The 21017-nt window shown below is 42.8% G+C and overlaps 1 protein-coding gene across 2 annotated transcripts; it reads left to right on the top strand.

Annotated features, from left to right (window-relative positions):
• The first annotated feature begins 9103 nt into the window (after positions 1–9103).
• Positions 9104–11182, top strand: LOC106573873 (NADH dehydrogenase [ubiquinone] 1 alpha subcomplex subunit 7). 2 transcript variants are annotated; one of them, XM_014149290.2, is made up of 5 exons: positions 9104–9189; positions 9436–9485; positions 9652–9786; positions 10754–10777; positions 11002–11182. In XM_014149290.2, exons 1-5 carry the CDS (start codon positions 9139–9141, stop codon positions 11090–11092), a joined length of 351 nt encoding a protein of 116 aa, XP_014004765.1. In that variant the 5' UTR covers positions 9104–9138; the 3' UTR covers positions 11093–11182. The 2 variants fall into 2 exon arrangements, with proteins under 2 accessions (XP_014004765.1, XP_014004766.1); XM_014149291.2 differs by lacking the exon at positions 10754–10777.
• The last annotated feature ends 9835 nt before the right edge of the window (positions 11183–21017 follow it).

Genomic DNA, 21017 nt, shown 5'->3' with positions numbered 1-21017 from the left:
ACAGGTACTTTCCTGAAACGGACGACACAAACAACTGGATTTGTTATCCCTTTCATGCCCTGCCTCCAGTCCACTTACCGATATCTGAACAAGAGAGCCTCATCGAAATTGCAACAAGCGGTTCTATGAAAATTGAATTTAATCAGAAGCCACTGCCAGATTTCTGGATAAGGCTGTGCTCAGAGGTTCTTGGCTTGGAAAAATCGCTCTGTTAAGACACTGATGCCCTTTGCAACCACTTACCTATGTGAGAGTGGATTCTTGGCCCTCACTAGCATGAAAAGTAAATACAGGCACAGACTGTGTGTGGAAAATGATTTAAGACTGAGACTCTCTCCAATACAACCCAAAATTGCAGTTATGTGCATCCTTTCAAGCACACCCTTCTGATTAACCTGTGGTGAGTTATTCACAATTTTTCATGAACAAATAAGGTTTTATATGTAAGATGGCAAAATAAAGAGCAAAATTACTTATTATTATTGTATTATTATTATTTGTGCCCTGTGTCACACCCTGATCTGTTTTCCCTGTCTTTGTGATTGTCTCCACCCCCCTCCAGGTGTCACCCATCTTCCCCATTATCCCCTGTGTATTTATACCTGTGTTTTCTGTCTGTCTGTGCCAGTTCAACCAAGTCAACCAGTGTTTTTCTCGTAGCTCCTGTTTTTTTCTCGTCCTCCTGGTTCTGACCCTTGCCTGTCCTGACTCTGAGCCCGCCTGCCTGACCACTCTGCCTGCCCCTGACCTTGAGCCTGCCTGCCACCCTGTACCGTTTTGGACTCTGCCCTGGTAATAAACTCTTGCCCCTCCCCGACCTGCCTTTTGCCTACCCTTGGATTATAATAAATATCAGAGTTCAAACCATCTGCCTCCTGTGTCTGCATCTGGATCTCGCCTTGTGTTGTTATACCCTGGTCCCATAAGAGCTCTTTGTCACTTCCCACGAGCCGGGTTGTGACAAAAACACACTCATTCTTATGTTTAATAAATGTATCGTATAGTTTGTGTGTGGCAGGCTTACAATGATGGCAAGAAACAACATTTGAGAGTGCGCTGACCCTCGTGCTAGAGGGGGTACGTAGCTGGAGGTTGAATGTTTGAAGGGGTACGGGAATATAAAAAGTTTGGAAGCCACTGATGTAAGGTATTCTTCTGTCAAACATGATCAAGCCAAAGCTGAAATTTTGTTTAAATAGTATTTCAAGCAATAACCATCCTGTCAGACATCAAGCCATCTTTTAATGCAAATTCATGTAATAAGATGACATGACATATTCAATTGTTTATACAATTTATCACCTGACACAGAACCATGTCTCTAATCTGTGTCAGAGAATCTTGCCTCATAAAATAGGTCTGACTGTCTGTATAGTCTATGGGCCAGACCAGAGCCTTCTATTGCGATAAAGGGCTCTCATGGCCATAACTACATATGAGGACAACGATGTCCGGAGCTCATCATTTTGTAAAGAAAATCAATTACATGTCAACATCTAAATATTTCTCCAAGCATTGATCAAAGCTCAGAACGCTTATAATGTTGATCTGACAGTTCTAATCACGCTTGCCTTCTTTTGCAAACGAGTGGAATCATGAACAGTGGTTTGTTCGTTATGTTTGCCCGGATTTGCTTTTTTAGCAGCACATTCATGGATGCCAAGGTTTCCCCTAGAAATGTGCCAAGAAAAAAAGGAACTCTTTCGTCTCTGTGTTTTTATAATTTTACTTCAGTACCGCCTGGTACGGCAACTGCACCGCCCGCAACCGCAGGGCACTCCAGAGGGTGGTGTGATCTTCCCAACACATCACCGGGGGCAAATTACCTGCCCTCCAGGACACCTACAGCACCTGATGTCACAGGGAGGCCAAAAAGATCATCAAGGACAACAACCACCTGAGACACTACCTGTCCACCCCGCTATCATCCAGAAGGCGAGGTCAGTACAGGTACATCAAAGTTGGGACCGAGAGACTGAAAAACATCTATCTCAAGGCTATCAGACTGTTAAATAGATATTACTGGCACATTAGAGGATGCTGCCCTATATACATAGACTTCAAATCACTAGCCACTTTAATAATGGAACACTAGTCACTTTAATAGTGTTTACATATTTTGCATTACTCATCTCATATGTATATGTATACACTCATATGTATACACTCTGACACTGACACTGCTTGCCCAAATAATTATATATTCTAAATTCCCTTCCTTTACTTTAGATTTGTGTGTATTGTTGTGAAATTGTTAGATATTACTTGTTAGATATTACTGCACTGTTGGAGCTAGAAACACAAGCATTTTTCTACACCCGCAATAACATCTGCTAGACATGCGAATGTGACAAATAAAAATTGTCTCACCAGAGAAAGCATCCAACCGAGTGAAACATCAGCCCTCTGTCTCTGTATGTGTACAGTGATTTAGGAAAGTATTCAGACCCGTTGACATTTTCCACATTTTTCTACTGCAATTACAGCCTTGAGTCTTCTTGGGTATGAGACTACAAGCTTGGCACACCTGTATTTGGGTAGTTTCTCCCATTCTTCTCTGCAGATCCTCACAAGCTCTGTCAGGTTGGATGGGGAGCGTCGCTGCACAGCTATTTCAAATCAAATCAAAGTTTATTTTTCACGTGCGCCAAATACAACAGGTGTAGACCTTACAGTGAAATGCTTACTTACAGGCTCTAACCAATAGTGCAAAAAGGTATTAGGTGAACAATAGGTAGGTAAAGAAATAAAACAGTAAAAAGACAGGCTATTTACAGTTGCGAGGCTATAAAAATAGCGAAGCTACATACAGACACCGGTTGGTCAGGGTGATTGAGGTAGTATGTACATGTAGATATGGTTAAAGTGACTGCATATATGATCAACAGAGAGTAGCAGTAGCATAAAAGAGGGGGTTGGCGGGTGGTGGGTGGGAAACAATGCAGGTCTCTCCAGAGATGTTCGATCGGGTTCAAGTCTGGGCTCTAGCTCGGCCACTCAAGGACATTCAGACTTGTTTCCGAAGCCACTCCTGCATTGTCTTGGCTGTGTGCTAAGGGTTGTTGTCCTGTTGGAAGGTGAACATTTGCCCCAGTCTGAGGTCCTGAGCGCTCTGGAGCAGGTTTTCATCAAGGATCTCCCTGTACTTTCCTCCAGATGTGACGCTTGGCATTCAGGGCAAAGAGTTCAATCTTGGTTTCATCAGACCAGATAATCTTCATCAGATCAGTCACTGTCAGTCCTTTTTAGTTTTGAGTCAGTCTCTACCGGACAAAGTCATGTTAGGATACATCAGTTATCCTGTTAGAGCTTTTGTGTCGAATCCACTGCGCTGCTTCAGGTGGAACGTTTATGGTCATGTTGCAGCAGTGTGTCGGAGGGAGATTCCAAGATGTGGGACTTGTGCAGAAGGGCATGGGATAGAGGATTGTGTAGTTTCGGTGGATAAAGTTGTGTGTGTCAACTGTAGGGGTGCCCATGTTGCTGGGGATCGGAAGTGCTAGAGGCAGGTTGAAGTGGCCAGAGTCAGAGTATAGTGCAGAAGGTGTCATATGCTGGGTTAAGGGTGAGAGATCCTGAGAGGATCCCAGTGAGTAGTGGATTTAAGCCAGCAGAGGGATAGAACAACGAGTGATATATGCTTCATGATAAACTGGGTGATTCGAGCCCTGAACGCTGATTGGATTAAAGCCGCGGTATATCAGACAGTATACCATGGGTATGACAAAACATTTATTTGTATTCTTCTAATTATGTTGATAACCAGCTTATAATAGCAATAAGGAACCTCGGGGGTTTGTGGTATATCGCCAATATACCACGGCTAAGGACTATATACAGGCACTCCGCGTTGCGTCGCGCATAAGAACGGCCCTTAGCCGTGGCATATTGGCCATATACCACACCCCCTCGGGCCTTATTGCTTAAGTATGGTTGGCTTCTTAGCGTTCATAGCAATGGTTATCAACTGTACTGCAGAAATGGAACGTAAATCACAGAAAATGTATGTTGTGGTGGCAGCTGCAGAGAAGTATTTGGGTATATGAGATTTGACAGAAGAGTTACAGGGTGTGTTGTGGGGTGATGTCCCATCCTCCCAGGCCATTGGCATGGTGAAGGAGCAGATATGGTCAAAGTAGTGGAATGGGGTAGTGGGTTTTTAATGAGTGTAGATGGCAGCTGCAGAGAAGTACCTAGGTGTTCGAGATTTTACTGCAGATGAGTTCTAAGATGTTTTGAGATGTTTATTTTTTTAAATAGTGTTATATAGGTGTAGGGTTGGTTGGGTGTGCAATTTTTAAAAACAATTGTTCCCCTTTTTATATCACCAATGTAAGAGGATTGAACAAACACCACCACACAGTAAGTGGTGGCATGCACAAACAAAATGTGCGAACGCCATGATACCAAAGAAGAAGGCAGTAATGTTGAAGGGTTATGCCCTGTTTACATCATGACGTATTTCATTACGTCGTACGTCTTCTTCATGCAATCTCGTTCCACTACTGGACGGAGCGCATAAGATAGGGTTCACAACGCAGTACAAGATGGAGGAGAGCCTAGTCTCTCATCAGAGATTGCAGTTATAAATGTCAGAATTCAACTTTTGTCCAAACCACACCATAATCCTGCTGAGTTAGACAGCGGGCTACCATTAGACCACGCACTTCACGTGAGAATTCCTACCACAAAATCTACCACTGTTTACACAGCAGGAATATGGTGTGGTTTGTACAAAAGTTGGATTCTGACATTTATTTTAAAAATGTTTTTATTGAACCTTTATTTAACTAGGCAAGTCAGTTAAGAACAAATTATTTTTTACAATGATGGCCTACCGGGGAAAAGTGGGTTAACTGCCATGTTCAGAACGACAGATTTTGACCTTGTCAGCTCAGGGATTCGATCCAGCAACCTTTCGGTTACATGCCGCCTCAAGAAATTGATAGCGAGGGATACATTTCACTTTACGTCTGGTAAGTAGAGTTCCGAGGGATTATACATATGCTTTTGTTCACAGGAAGAAACAAAATGGTGAAGCCAGCCGGTTATATTGTGGTATGGTTATTTTCAGTCGCAAACCACCTCCACGCACAACTCAGGGAGTCCAACCAATACACAGACTCCTGATGTTGTGTCCCAAAGCTATCAAAATGCAAACAATACAGTTCTAAAAATGTCATGTTTTCATTCGTTGTTGATGCTACGTGTTAATGTGAATAATTTATCATATTTCCCCCTGTATAACATTACAATTGTACAGCTAATAGGCAGTGGTGTAGGGGTGCCTGGAGAAGTGGGTATACTCTAATTTTGCCCAAATATTTACAAACGGCTCACCAGGTAAAAGAAAGGCCCCCTGTGTGAAAAATTCTATTAGAAACAGTGACACACTGAATGACCTAAAATTAGAAATCCCATACTGGTCTTTCACAGTCAGGCCAAACCAAGCTGTACTGTGCAAGTAGTCTAATAGTAGGCCTACTACTGAAACAGATACATTTCAGAGTTTCAGAGTTTTCCAATTTTTCTCAGGTTTTTGCTCTCCAAGTCGCTTTTTTGATAGTAAAACAACAACATTGGATGTTGTAAGTCTATAACAACGCTTAAACATAACAGGAGACCACACAAAAAAGTGAGTGTAGTTACCCTTTTATTAAAGTGTGCAGCCACTTAGCACTGTTGTTTGGTTAGAGGTGCTTCTGTAGCACATGAAATGGAGTTAACAAAACAAATGGTCACTGGATTGATTGAAATAATCACGATATCATTCTGCCATTTAGCAGCGGTGTAAAGCATTTAGGTAAAAATACTTGAAAGTACTACTTAAGTCGTTTTTTGTGGTATCTGTACTTTGCTATTTATATTTTTGCCAACTTTTACTTCACTACATTCCTAAAGAAAATTATGAACATTTTACTCCATACATTGTCCCTGACACCTAAAACTACTTGTTACATTTTGAATGGTTGCAGGACAGAAACATTTTCTAATTCACACACTTATCAAGAGAACATCTCTGGTCATGCCTACTGCCTCTGATCTGGCAGACTCACTAAACACATGCTTTGTTGGAGCATGCCCCTGGCTATCCGTAAATGTAAAAAACAAGAAAAAGGTCTGGTTTGTTTAATATAAGGAATTTGAATTTGAAAAGATGTATACATTTACTTTTGATACTTAAGTATATTTAAAACCAAATACTTTTAGACTTTTACTCAAGTAGTATTTTACTGGGTGACTTTCACTTTTACTTGAACTTGTGTCATTTTCTATTAAGGTATCTTTACTTTTACTCAAGTATGACAATTGGGTACTTTTTCCACCACTGCCATTTAGGCATATGCTAAGAGCCGGCTCTTGTAGGTGAAGGTTGGGAGCCGGCTCGCATATCAGAAGAGCCAAATCTATTTATAAAAAAATAGAAATTAATAATCAAAAGATATAAATGAATAAAATTAACTATTTCAAAGAATGAAAAAAAAGAAATAAAATAATATAGGCCTAAATGCTCAAGTGCACACACATTCATCCTGACTGTTTTCTCAGACTAACAGCCTCACCTGTTGTTCCTGTCAATCAGACATGCAGTGTCAACCTATGAACTAAAGATACATGTGGGAGGGCCAAGCCATCTCACTCACAGTCACACACTTAGCAGCCGAGGAGAGAGAGGAAGGACAGCTGTGAAAACAACAGCTGGAAAATGAGTCGGAAGCACAGTAGCATTTGTATGCATTTTAATAATGTAGACAATGTTAGAGCATAGTGTAGAATTTGCCAAAACAAAATCTCATATAATGCCGGTTCTACCCACAACCTACACCAAGGGTAACCATTCTTGTATGTCGGTTACATGTCACTTCATTGAAGATTTTTCGATGTCTAGCTGTCTTCTAGACTGCTTTGAGTTCAGCGACAGACACACCTCAGAGAACTTGGCAGAGGAACTGTTGAGAGTGGCCAGAGAATGTCAAGTAGATGGAAAAGTGGTCTGTTGTGTTAGCGACAATGCAGCTAACATAACCAAAGCCATGAAAATGTTAAAATGGACCCATCATCCATGTCTTGCCCAAACAATCAACCTGATTGTAAGAGATGCTCTGAAGGTGATGAAGCCCACTATGGACAATGTGAAAGCAGCTGTGGAATACTTCCACAGGAGCACAGTAGGTTCTGAAAAACTAAAGACTACCCAACGATGGGGATGCCTGAGCTGAGGCCTTAAGACTGCACTACAAGGTGGAATTCAACATTTTATATGTTGAAGCGGTTTCTTCAAAGGATGCCATCATCTCTACCCTGGCCATGGTCAATGCACCTGTTGATGCTCTGACCCAAGAGGAATGGGGGGTGGTGGAGGAGGTGTGCAGTCCTGGAACCCTTTGAGCAGGTCACTGTGGAGATCAGTGGAGAGAGGTACAGTAAGTAATTATTACAACATTATTTAATCCAATATTATATATGTATATGAGCAGTAGATGAGAATGTAGTATCAGTAGACAAAACATAAACCTGAACTAATAAGTTACTGCTCTCTCTTTTCAGCTATGTGACAGCCTCAAAAATGATACTCCTGTGTAAGGGTCTGCAGCGAATCACAGCCAGCCGCCAGAGAGAAGCAAATGTAACCACAGGACATGTGACAGTTGATGGACACCCTATGTTCATCAATGGACAGAAAGTTCCACAGAATGTAATATAATCACGTGCTATCAGAAACCGCTGCACTTGTCCCCAGGTTTAAGAAGGTAGCCTTCAGTGATGCCAGAGCGATTGATGAGGCTCTTCAAAGAATAACCTCAGCAGCAGGGAGGGACAGCCCCAGCAGTCAGCTGGCTCAGGCACCAGGGCAACAGGAAGAAGAGGGAGCAGATGGAGCAGAAGCACCAGCAGTAGTGCCACAAACGTCTGCTGTTTGGATGCTGTTTGACGAGAGAGCAACTGGGGATGCAGCACGAAGGAATCCCTCAGCAGATGCCATAACGGAGGTCCGATCCTATTTGGAGGAGCCCCTCCTCCAAAGATCTGTAGATCCTCTGAGCTGGTGAAAGAACAAGGCCTCTGTCTACCCACGGCTTACTAAAGTCATGACAGGGAGACTCTGCATAGTGGCCACATCCGTTCCCTCTGAGAGGGTCTTCTCGAAAACAGGACAAATAATTACTGAGAGAAGAAACCGCATCAGCCCCTCGAAAGTGAGGCAGCTTGCATTTCTGAATGCAAATCTCTCATAAAAGCAAAATATGGTCAGCATTGCTGTGTGCTGCTGGTTATAACATGGCAATCAAGAAGAGACAAAAGTGGGACCAGTTTAATATTTTAAGTGGGAGGCTGCAGTTTTGCACATTGTTATTTATTTTTCTTTGATATGGTGCAATATTCTATTATGCTGTTCAGATTGTATTCGTTTTGAATGGTTAGATTTATATGCACTTTGTTTATATACATTAAAAAGTTATACTTTAAATGCAAATGTTTAATATTTATCATAACAAACCAATGCATTTTTAAATACATTGTGGTTAAGGTAGAGTATGATTTCATTTAATTATTTCATTAGAATGGTTTTAACACCAATCATAGTCAAACTATCGCAAACTGTTTGACTTGAAAAAATACAAAACATATCTTTTAAAGTGCCAAAAGAGCCGGCTCTTTTTGGTGAGCTGAGCCGAACGAGTCGGCTCACTGAAAAGAGACGGAATGCCCATCACTAATTTGACATGTAACTACAGCTTGCATTGAATTGTGGGTCGTATCAACCCCGCAAGTGACCATGTTGTTCACTTGCTCCCTCGAGCTAAATCTAGGGCCGAGGGGCAACGTTAGATCGTGTATGCGGTGCGGCAGGACGCCTAGTGGTTAGAGCGTTGGACTAGGAACCGAAAGGTTGCAAGATCGAATCCCCGAGCTGACAAGGTAAAAATCTGTCCCTCTGCCCCTGAACAAGGCAGTTAAACCCACTGTTCCCAGGCTGCCATTGAAAAGAACGGATTTGCCTAGTTAAATAAAGGTTAATAATAATACACCATGGCAGCACATTCTGATTTCACATTTCACCCCAGAACGGTAGGTGTCAGTAATGCCCATTGCCTGTCTTGAACAGGAAAATAAAGTATTCTGTCCTTGACGACGATGGCTACTGCTACAAAAATTATCCAGAGGCTCAGAAATCTTTTATCGGGGGTAAGCTATTGCTAGATCTCATCACATTGTGTATTTAGTGCAAGTGTCATGAATGTAACGTAAGGCAACTTATTTCAAGTTGCCAACACATTTGAAGAGTTTGCAGCCTGTCGAACTGGCTAAGGACACAGCTAACGTTAGCTAACCAGATGGCTTGTTACTAGTTTGCTGACATTGTATGTTGGAAATGGAAGACTCTTTAAAAGCAAGTTATTACTCTTAATTCACCTTATCAAATTTCCACAGCATGATCTGCAAGCAAAGCTACAGTTGCGTTACGGTGAGATTGCAAAGAGGTAAGTGGCAGCTCATTCATGTCTTTAATGTTTGATGATAGCAAAGAATCAATTTAGGCAGAACGTTTTCAGCAGGTTTTGCATGACACTCAAAGGGGAGGGGAGGAAATGATGGTGTTTGTACACTTTGTAAATGCCACAATCTTTGTTAAAATCTTTTGTGCAGGACCCTACCACCACCCAAACTTCCTGTTGGGCCCAGCCACAAGTTTGCCTTCAATTACTATAATGGCAGAGATGGGCGTAGAGAGTCTGCACCAGCAATGGTTGTGATGACGTGTCAAAAGGCTTTGATTGCTTGGTAAGTGGGGCATAATAAAGGCTATGACAGTGGAACAAGTGTTGGGATTCCTTCTCTGGCAAACTGGGTGGAAGTTGAGTGCATATGACTACTTTACTGTACATGTTTTCAAGCAGAGTCAAAGCAGTCCTGCTTAGATTAGACTGCATTAGTCTCGTGAAAATTCCCTCACTCACACAGACCACTCACTCACAGACAACTCAGACAGACTACTCACACACACACACACACACACACACACACACACACAGACAGAGACTACTCACTCACACACACACAGACAGACAGAGACTACTCACTCACACACACACACACACAGACAGACAGAGACTACTCACTCACACAGACAGACAGACAGACAGAGACTACTCACTCACACAGACACAGACAGACAGAGACTACTCACTCACTCAGACAATTCACACTCACACAACTCACTCACACAGACTACTCTCTCACACACACACAACTCACTCACACACACACACAACTCACTCACAATTCACACAGACTACTCACTCAGACTATTCACTCACTCACACACGCAGACTACTCACACACACATGCAGACTACTCCCTTCATTGGCTCACACACACACTTGCATACAATCATCATATACGCTGCTGCTACTCTTATCATATCCTGATGCGAAGTCATCTTACCCCTATACATATATAACCCTCCCCCTCCATTATCCCTCCACATTGCAAATATGGTATTGGCACTGACCCTGTACATTTAGCAGACGCTCTTATCCAGAGCAACTTACAAATTGGTGCATTCACCTTATATCCAGTGGAACAACCACTTTACAATAGTACATCTCTCTTTTTTTTGGGGGGGGGGGGGGGGGGTTAGAAGGATTACTTAATCCTATCCCAGGTATTCCTTAAAGAGGTGGGGTTTCAGGTGTCTCCGGAATATGTATATAGCTTACTTGTGTTCTTGTTCTATTTTACTTTATAGTACTACGGATATTACTGGATTGTTGTAAGTCCTTTCACTGTACTTGTGCACTTGACAATACAACTTAACTTGCCTATGCAGACACTTAAATCTGTAAATGACCAATCAAGCAATATTTTTGGATCATAGTAAATATTTGACAGTATTATACAATATCGGTGTGCATTTGATTTAGCTAGAGAATTAACTTCATACTGTATCTTCTGAGTGATGTACCAACATTAACTTGTGTTTTCATACCCTTACAGCCAAGCTCTGGAGGTGCCAGCAAAGCGTCCAGTCACACCTGGAAATGTTCCCAGGGAGCTAACGCTGTCTACAGACCAACCATACCTCTGAACATTGTTTTTTCCTGACTTATTGTAGGTCTGACAGCAGAGCACAATGTTGCTATCACTATTGTAAAATATTAAATTATGTTTGAAGAAATGTTTTGTAATGACCAATTGCTCATGTTAATAGCATATTTACTTTGAGTCACAGTTTTGGGTACCTGGTTAAAGGTAGACTCAGCGATATGGCGTAGATGCAGAAAGTAAACAGCATAGTGGGTCAACTTCCGCAACAACTAAGTGCGTTGAAGCGTGAGGATCAACTTCTCCGCTGTTTGGTGCCCTGGCTACCACACTGAACTGCGTTATGCGCAGATGCTGTGTGAGAGCGTAGTGTTGCATCGCGCTTATCTCTCTCCGGTGCTGCTCGTGGCAATGTCATTTCACTGAGTCTACCTTTAATATCCCCAAAGTAGCTCATCAGGAGTCAACTCAACCATTCAAGCATGTAGTCTGCTGCATATTCTTCACTCCAACCTATAGTACCAGCATGTTCTCATTGTGAAAGCATGTTTTTTTCCCCCCACTGTACTCTTGCTGGATTTATTTACATGATCAAGTGTAGCAACTTCGAACCTCCCAACTTTTGCCCCAAATAGCCTTTACTTTGCAATTTGGGTTCTGGCTTTGAAGTCAACATGGAAACATGATCTTAACTGTAACCATATTTTTCCTCAAAGCCAAGTTAGCTCCTGCAAGCATCTGGGTTCTCTTAAATTGTTCAGTGGAAGGTGCAGAATAGGTTCGTTAGGACCAAACTCTGCAATATTACATGTGAAATGGACCTTTTGACGAAATTAATTGAGGATTGAATGAAGTGGCCACAAATAGATAATTGTTCTAACCTGACCCAGACGACAGTCTGACATACTATAAAGGCTTAAAGGGGTAATCCACAGATAAAGCGTTTTCCTTGCTGTTACGTACGCCTCTAGGAAGAGGGAACTCAACTCCCCGTGGAGTGAAAGAGGTATGGGATTGTAGGTGTGAGTAGGGATGACAAAGGCAGAGAGTTTACCATTTACTGGGAATTTATTCCTACACACGGTAAATTTGGGAAAAAGGGACTGTACAGAACCAAAGCAAAGAAAGTAAATGTCAGCCCCCTCTCCTACCGTACCTGCCTACCCACTACTTACCTAACTTAGCACCACCTGATGCACTAACCAAAATACAGGGGGTAGTCCACCCAGGTCTTACCTAGTGTGTATAGACAGTAAATACTACAGGCTATGTATGCCCGCAGGCCTCTTGCCTAAGCACTCCCTAGGTCCCTTCCCCCCTGGGAACAAATGAAACAGAACAAACAATGTCAATAATAAAAATAAAAAAACATTGTTTTGACCAACACAGGACATACTAATAAGCTCTCAGCAACAACCAACATGGCACATACCAATCAGCTCTAGTCTCTCAGCAACAACCAACACAGGACATACTAATAATCTCTAACAAAGGAACACTGGCTTTTTCTAGCTGGAGAAGTAGTCTAATGGGATACAGCTGTATCCTCTGAGGGCGGGGTCAGCTCCAATTAGCAATGGGGCCAACCAATCAGCTGCTTGGGGGAATTTCAGGAATACATCCTGAAACATACAAACAAAACCACAACATGTAACACGCCCACCACAAAACATGCAAACATACAGTTTGTATTAACAAAACCTAACGCATCCCCAGTTACTAAACCCGTGATAGACCGTCGGCAACCACAATTGCCAAACCCGTCACATACTTTATGTACATTGTATCCTTGTACAATCAGAGCCCACCGCATAAGACGGCGGTTCTGATTGTACATTTGCTTCAAAAACACCAAAGGATTATGGTCCGTGAAGACCAGTATAGGCAAGGCACTGGAGTCCACATATACCTCAAACTGTAAGGCTCGCAATACAGCCAGCGTCTCTTGTTCAATAGTGGAGTACCTTGACTGACACGAGTTGAATTTACGGGAGAAGAAACTGACAGGCCGATCCAGTCCCTCTTCATCTTCCTGCAAGAGAACCGCACCCACCCCCACTATACTAGCATCTACCTCCAACTTAAAAGGTTTGTCAAAGTTGGGGGCGGCAAGCACTGGGGCACAACAAAGTAGCGCTTTAGCACACTCAAAAGCATATTTACAGTCCTGGGACCACTTAAATGGTACTTTGGGACTAAGCAGAGATGTAAAGGGAGCTACTACAGTTGAGAAATTCTTACAGAATGTACGATAGTACCCTACCATCCCCAGGAAGCGGCGCAACTGGCGGCGAGTCGTGGGAGCAGGAAAAGTAACAATTGCTTCCACTTTGCCAGTTACTGGGCGCACTTGACCTCGTCCCACTTGTTTCCCTAAGTAAGTCACAGTAGCCTTCCCAAACTCACACTTGGCCAAATTGAGGGTTAAAGAAGCATTCTCCAACCGCTGAAACACACTTTAAGGTGGAGAGATGATCAGACCAAGTAGACGAATGAATCACCACATCGTCAAGGTAAGCAGTACAATTTGGCACATCCGCAAACACAATGTTAACTAGACGCTGAAAAGTAGCAGGTGCATTACACATTCCGAAGGGCATCACAGTGTATTGTACGAAGTTACCAGGTGTAACGAACGCCGAGATGTCCGAAGCTCGAGAGGTCAGAGGCAACTGCCAATAACCTTTTAGCAAATCTAACTTACTAACGTAAGCAGCAGAGCCAATTCTATCAATGCAGTCATCTAAGCGAGGTAGTGGAAAAGAATCAGACTTTGTAACGGCATTTACTCGGCGCTAGTCTGTACATAAGCGGGACGTCTGCCTTAGGAACAAGAATATGCGGAGAACTCCAAGAACTGTTACTGGGTTTTGCCATGTCATTCTGTAATAAATAAGCTACCTCACTTTTCATTACCTCCCTTTCTTTGCATTAACCCGGTACAGATGCTGACGTATAGGAGCAGCGTTCCCCACATCCACGTCATGCTCCAAGATGGACGTGCGACTTGGAACGTCCTGAAACACATTGAGAAAACTATTTATCAATAGGATAAGATCATTAGTTTGATCGTTATCCAAATGTTCCATTTGAGAGGGTAACTTTTTCAGCATCTGAATTACATAAGCGTTCACACTGCTGTAACGTATGCCGTAACTCCAACCCGTCCTCCTTATGCTCCTCTAGGTCCCAGCCAGGCTTCAGCACCACCATAGCCACACTGGAGACGGCGGGCTGGCCCGGCTTACCTGAGGAACTATTGGGAGAATCACGCACATAATGCTTTCAGCATGTTAACATGACACACAAGGGAAGAACGCTGTTGATCTCGGGTCTTTATCACAATTGGTGTCACTGAGTTTCTTTTCCACAAGATATGGTCCAGAAAAACGTGCCGACAGAGATGAGCCAGGGATTGGCAACAAAACGAAAACTTGATCCCCTGGTGCAAAATAACAGCCTTTTTGTCATAATGCAACTTTTGGGCTAACGCACATGCGGCGTGCAGTCTCTCCTGTATCTTACTGACATAATCCAACACATTGCGTATCATCGCCTTTAGCGTCTGATGCCAGCGTTCGAGTGCCCCTTGACTCTCGGGACGATATGGACTGGAGACCTGATGGGAAATACAATGTCTAACATTTGAGAACAGTTTTGAGTTTGTTCCCTGATCAGTTTGGATTACTTTAGGGAGCCCAAACAGAGAAGAACTTCACTAGTGCCTTCGCCGTTATAGTACGGAGCGGAATAGCCTCTGGGTATCGAGTAGCACTGCACATTGTTAGTGGGAACTGGTTACCTGACCTGGTTTTCGGCAATGGACCTACACAATCAATTCCCCCACCACAGGAATTGGGCAGAGCGGGGCTCGAGGAACTGTTTGATTCGCTTTCCCAGTGAGTTGACATAAGTGACATGTTTTACAAAATTGGACCACGTCAGACTTCAAACCTGGCCAGAATTTTTTTTCGAAGGACTCAGTTATAAGTCTTTGTGATCCCCAAATGTCCAGACCACGCCTGGTCATGGGCGAGTGACAGCACTTGCTGTGGGAACGTTGTAGGAACAACCACTTGACACACTTCACTCCAGTCATTAATGGTATCATGAGCTGCCCCATTTACACATCAAAACTCCTGCTTCCATAAAGTAGGCAGTCTCTAGTTTTAGCTTCCTCAATGGAAATTACCAAAGCAAAACACTAGAAGACTGCTGTCTCCCTTTTGACATTCAATCACCTTCTCGGGGGTGACAGACAAAAGAATGTCATGTAATTGGGGCGCGATTTTGCTTTCCCCCGGCTTAGTTTTTACGGGGATAAAAACTATCGGCTTTGCAGAAGGAATACCCGGTGCATTTCCTTCTACCTCAACATTCTCAAAAATGGAACTAGCCAAATCCAACACATCTCTTAGCTTGCGAGATTGTGCCCTCATTAACACACAAGCAGGAAAAACATGGGAAATGCTTCAACCAATTTATCATCTGTAGTTCTGATTTCTGGGTCGACTACTACCTCTAACACAGGAGTGACTTTACCACCGGCGATATCATTCCCTAGTAGCAATGTGACTCCTTTTACTGGCAGTGTAGACAATACACCAACACGGAAACGTTCTGATACCAAGTCTGACACTAAGTGGACCCAGTGTAAGGGTACTGTTTTTGTCTCTCCCCTGTAATGACATGAGCCACAATACGTTTCAGGAGACCAGGGTAAAGCATCAGTAACGATTACTGACTGCGCTGCAGTGTCTCGTTAGATTTGTTTTGGCTTTTGATCCGATTGTTCTCCAGTTAAGGAAACACAACCGGCAGAGATAAAGAGCATAGGCAGGATCTGGTTTCCCAAATGCTGAATCAATAACTTGGTCCAACGGACGAGCCAAAGACTTGACTAAACTCACACTTTTCATTTTTGGGGACGGTGACAGGGACTGTCGGTTTATTTTTCAAAACCGGGGAGTCCGCAATCACGTGACCCTTTTGGTGACAGTAGAAACATTCACGAATTTCATGAAAAGGCTTAGAGTTGTCAGAGGAAAAGCAACCTGAACGAGGCACTGATGACGTAATCGGTCAGCCTTCAAAACGAGGTGCACCAAAGACAGTCTTGTGTGTCAAAGCGTACTCATCTGCCAACACTGCTGCCTGGGCCAATGTCACCACTTTCTGTTCATTTTAATAAACTACAATTCTATCAGGGAGGTTGCTTTTAAAATCCTCCAACAGCATCAACTCTCGAACATCTGCAAAGGTGTTAGCTTTGCTGGCTGAACACCATCGATTAAACAGAGACTTTGTCCCTTGCAAACTGAGTTTTTTTTTGTGGTCCCTGAAGCACTGCCTATAAGCTTCAGGCACCAACTCATAAGCCCGCAACACGGTAGTTTTAACTGAATTATACTGTAAACTGTCTTCCAGGGAGAGAGCAGCTACTACTTCCTGGCCTTTCCCAGACAATTTACATTGCAACAGGAACGGCCAAACCTCACGTGGCCAATGCAGCACTGCGGCCACGCGCTCAAACGCAGAGAAATAGGAATCAACTTCAGACTCCCGGAATGGAGGGACTAAAGCTATATTTTTACTCACATCGAAGTGGGCTTGAAGATGAGCAGGATGTGGAGTCACACTGGAGCCAGCGTCTAGCTCCAGTTGTCAGATCCTCACCTTATCTACTTCCCTCATTTCTAGATCAAACTGCATCTGTCTATCTTTCTGCTCCATTTCTAAACGGGCCAGCCTCACCTTTAGCCTTGCGGTCCCGTATGAACGACCTGAAGCAGAAGATAAAGGGTCAAATCGGGGCAATGTAAAGGGGTATGAGCAACCCCTTCCTCTGCCCTGTCCTCTGACTTGACATCGGAAGGTATACCCATCTCCTCTCCTGAAGCCTCCCTCTACTCAGTGAGAAAGATCATTTTCTCCATAAACCCTCCCTGACTAGCACCAAAAGCTCAGCCTTTAGGGTTTTCTCAGGGACGAAGAGTCCATAATGGTCAGCTATAGCTAAAAGGTCTACTTTCCACAACCCCCCCCAAACGATCAACAGGACACTTCAAAAAAACTTGGAGATGGCTGAGGCAGCCATCTTGTACACTGCAGCCTGCTGAACACACAAACTAAACAAGTCACCCAAACTCACAACCTACCATCACACCTCAATCACAGAGAGCTCAGAGCAGCAGGGTCCGGTGGGTTTAATGGAATCCCGGATGAGACCCCATTATGTTACATACGCCTCTAGGAAGAGGGAACGCAACACCCTGCTACAACTCAACTCCCTGTGGAGTGAAGAGGTATGGGGTTGTAGGTGCGAGTAAGAATGACAAAGGCAGAGAATTTACCGTTTACTAGGAAATTATTCCTTCACACAGTAAATTTGTGGAAAAGGGGCTGAACAGAACCAAAGCAAAGAAACTAAGTGTCAAAGCCCCCTCTCCTACCTTACCTGCCTACCCACTACTTACCTAACTTAGCACCACCTGGTGCGCTAACCAAAAGACAGGGGGTAGTCCACCCAGGTCTTACCTAGTGTGTAGATAGTAAATACTACAGGTTATGTATGCCCGCAAGCCTTTTGCCTAAGCACTCCCTAGGTGCCTTCCCCCCCGGGAACAAATGAAACAGAATAACACAAACAAAGTCAATCAAAAAACTGCATCCTATTGACCAACACAGGACATGCCAATCAGCTCTCTCTCAGCAACAACCAACACAGGACACACTAATCATCAGCTCTAGTCTCTCAGCAACAACCAACACCAACCAAAAATCTCACAAAGGAACACTGGCTTTTTCTAGCTGGAGTAGGAGTCTGTAATGGGATACAGCTGTATCCTCTGACGAGAGGGCGGGGTCAGCTCCAATTAGCTGCTTGGGGGAATTTCAGGAATCCATCCTGAAACATACACATACAAACAAAACCACAACACAGAAACTGGGGAATGTAACACTTGCCGCTGTTTTAGTAAAACGCTGATGGATAGGGCTGGAGAAATGTAACCACTCAAATTCATAGACAGGGTTATGCATGCAAGGACTGACCATCCATGATTTAAAAATGATAGTTTTAACCATGTTTTGAGGCTACATGTTTGTTTACATTTACTTTTTTCACAATTTGTTTAGAAAAATAATAGTATATTTTGGGTTCTGATGGTGTACGACAGTTGAACTAAGCTCATGAGGCTTTTATAAATAATAATCAATACATATCATTCATATCAAGTCTGAGAATGGAAGTAGCAACTGCAGATTTACCCTTTTAATATCCGAAGTTACAATGTATGAGAAATCACAGTTTAGTAGAGTGTTGAGTCTCATTCTCTAGTGACTGGGAAAGATCTCAATTGCATACTCCTCTTACCCTCTCCTCAAATCCCATTGGAGGAGGGATCAGACCTCTGGCTTTCTCATCCAATAGGTTTTGAGGAGAGCAAACGTGAGGAGTATGCAATTGAGATCTTTCGTTATACTCTGCTAGCTGATGTCATGGGAACATTGCATTAAATGTTGTCCTGCCATGCTTTTTCAACTGCTGCAAAAACCTCTGTTTGGTGGGCGCTTGGACCCGTCTCAAGCCTTTGTTCATTGTCCGTCCCGGCACAGTTGATGTCATGGCACATGAATGCAATGTCTAAGCAGAGGAACGCAACTGTCGCGTAGAGTAGGCCAGAAGGCTAAACTGAAAAACCTTATCCGCTCTAGGGTAGGTGGCACCAAATCGTCCCACCTACGTAACAGCCAGTGTAATCCCGTGGCGCGTTACTCAAAAACATCAAAAATGCAAAAACTTCAATTTTTCAAATATATGACTATTTTACACTATTTTAAAGACAAGACTCTCATTAATCTAACCACACTGTCTGATTTCAAAAAGGCTTTACAACGAAAGCAAAACATTAGATTATGTCAGCAGAGTACCCAGCCAGAAATAATCAGACACCCATTTTTCAAGCTAGCATATAATGTCACATAAACCCAAACCACAGCTAAATGCAGCACTAACCTTTGATGATCTTCATCAGATGACAACCCTAGGACATTATGTTATACAATACATGCATGTTTTGTTCAATCAAGTTCATATTTATATCAAAAACCAGCTTTTTACATTAGCATGTGACTAGCATGTGACTAGCATTCCCACCGAACACTGCCGGTGAATTTACTAAATTACTCACGATAAACGTTCACAAAAAGCATAACAATTATTTTAAGAATTATAGATACAGAACTCCTCTATGCACTCGATATGTCCGATTTTAAAATAGCTTTTCGGTGAAAGCACATTTTTCAATATTCTCAGTAGATAGCCCGGCATCACAGGGCTAGCTATTTAGACACCCAGCAAGTTTAGCACTCACCAAAGTCAGATTTACTATAAGAAAAATGTTATTACCTTTTCTGTCTTCGTCAGAATGCACTCCCAGGACTTCTACTTCAATAACAAATGTTGGTTTGGTTCAAAATAATCCATAGTTATATCCAAACAGCGGCGTTTTGTTCGTGCGTTCAAGACTCTATCCGAAAGGGTAAATAAGGGTGACGAGCATGGCGCAATTCGTGACAAAAAAATTCTAAATATTCCATTACCGTACTTCGAAGCATGTCAACCGCTGTTTAAAATCAATTTTTATGCCATTTCTCTCATAAAAAAGCGATAATATTCCGACCGGGAATCTGCGTTTAGATAAACAGACGAAAGAAAATAAAGCATGGGGTCGACTCGGGCACGCGCCTAAGCCCATAGTACTCTGATCGGCCACTTGCCAAAAGCGATAATGTGTTTCAGCCAGAGCCTGCCTCGATATCGTTCAGCTTTTTCCCGGGCTCTGAGAGCCTATGGGAGCCGTAGGAAGTGTCACGTTAGAGCAAAGATCCTCAGTCTTCAATAAAAAGAGCCAAGATAAAACACAACTTGTCAGACAGGCCACTTCCTGCATGGAATCTTCTCAGGTTTTGGCCTGCCATTTGAGTTCTGTTATACTCACAGACACCATTCAAACAGTTTTAGAAACTTTAGGGTGTTTTCTATCCAAAGCCAATAATTATATGCATATTCTAGTTACTGGGCAGGAGTAGTAACCAGATTAAATCGGGTACGTTTTTTATCCGGCCGTGTCAATACAACAGGTTAACCTGTCTGGGCTAGAGGGCAGTATTTTCACGGCCGGATGAAAAACGTACCCAATTTAAACAGGTTACTACTCTGGCCCAGAAACTAGAATATGCATATTATTAGTATATTTGGATAGTAAACACTCTGAAGTTTCTAACACTGTTTGAATGGTGTCTGTGAGTATAACAGAACTCATATGGCAGGCACAAACCTGAGAAAAATCCAAGCAGGAAGTGGCCTGTCTGACAATTTGTAGTTCTTCTTTCTAGTCCCTTTCGAAACTACAGTATCTCTGGGGTTACGTTGCACTTTCTAAGGCTTCCATTGGCTCTCTAAAGCCTTCAGAAAGCAGATTGAGGCGTCTCCTGACTCTGGGCAGAGTCATCCCATAAAAATTGATTTTAAACAGCGTTTGACATGCTTCTAAGTACGGTAAAGGAACATTTAGAATTTTTTGGTTTCGAAATGCGCTCGCGCGTTACCCTTTGGATAGTGACCTGAACGCACGAACAAAACGGAGGTATTTGGACATAACTATGGATTATTTGGAACAAAAGCAACATTTCTTGTGGAAGTAGCAGTCCTTGTGGAAGATCAGCAAAGGTAATACAATTTTTCTAATAGTAATTCTGAGTTTAGTGAGCCCCGAAGTTGGCGGGTGTCAAAATAACTAGCCGTGATTGCTGAGCTATGTATTCAGAATATTGCAAAATGTGCTTTCGCCGAAAACCTATTTTAAAATCTGACATAGCGATTGCATAAATGAGTTCTGTATCTATAATTCTTTAAATAATTGTTATGTTTTTTGTCAACTTTTATGGTGAGCAATTTAGTAAAT

The sequence above is a fragment of the Salmo salar genome, chromosome 16 (assembly GCF_965601325.2).
Source record: "Salmo salar chromosome 16, fSalSal1, whole genome shotgun sequence".
In the NCBI taxonomy this organism is placed as follows: domain Eukaryota; kingdom Metazoa; phylum Chordata; class Actinopteri; order Salmoniformes; family Salmonidae; genus Salmo; species Salmo salar.
Note: the sequence above shows the minus strand (reverse complement) of the source record. Positions and strands in the feature narration are given on the sequence as shown.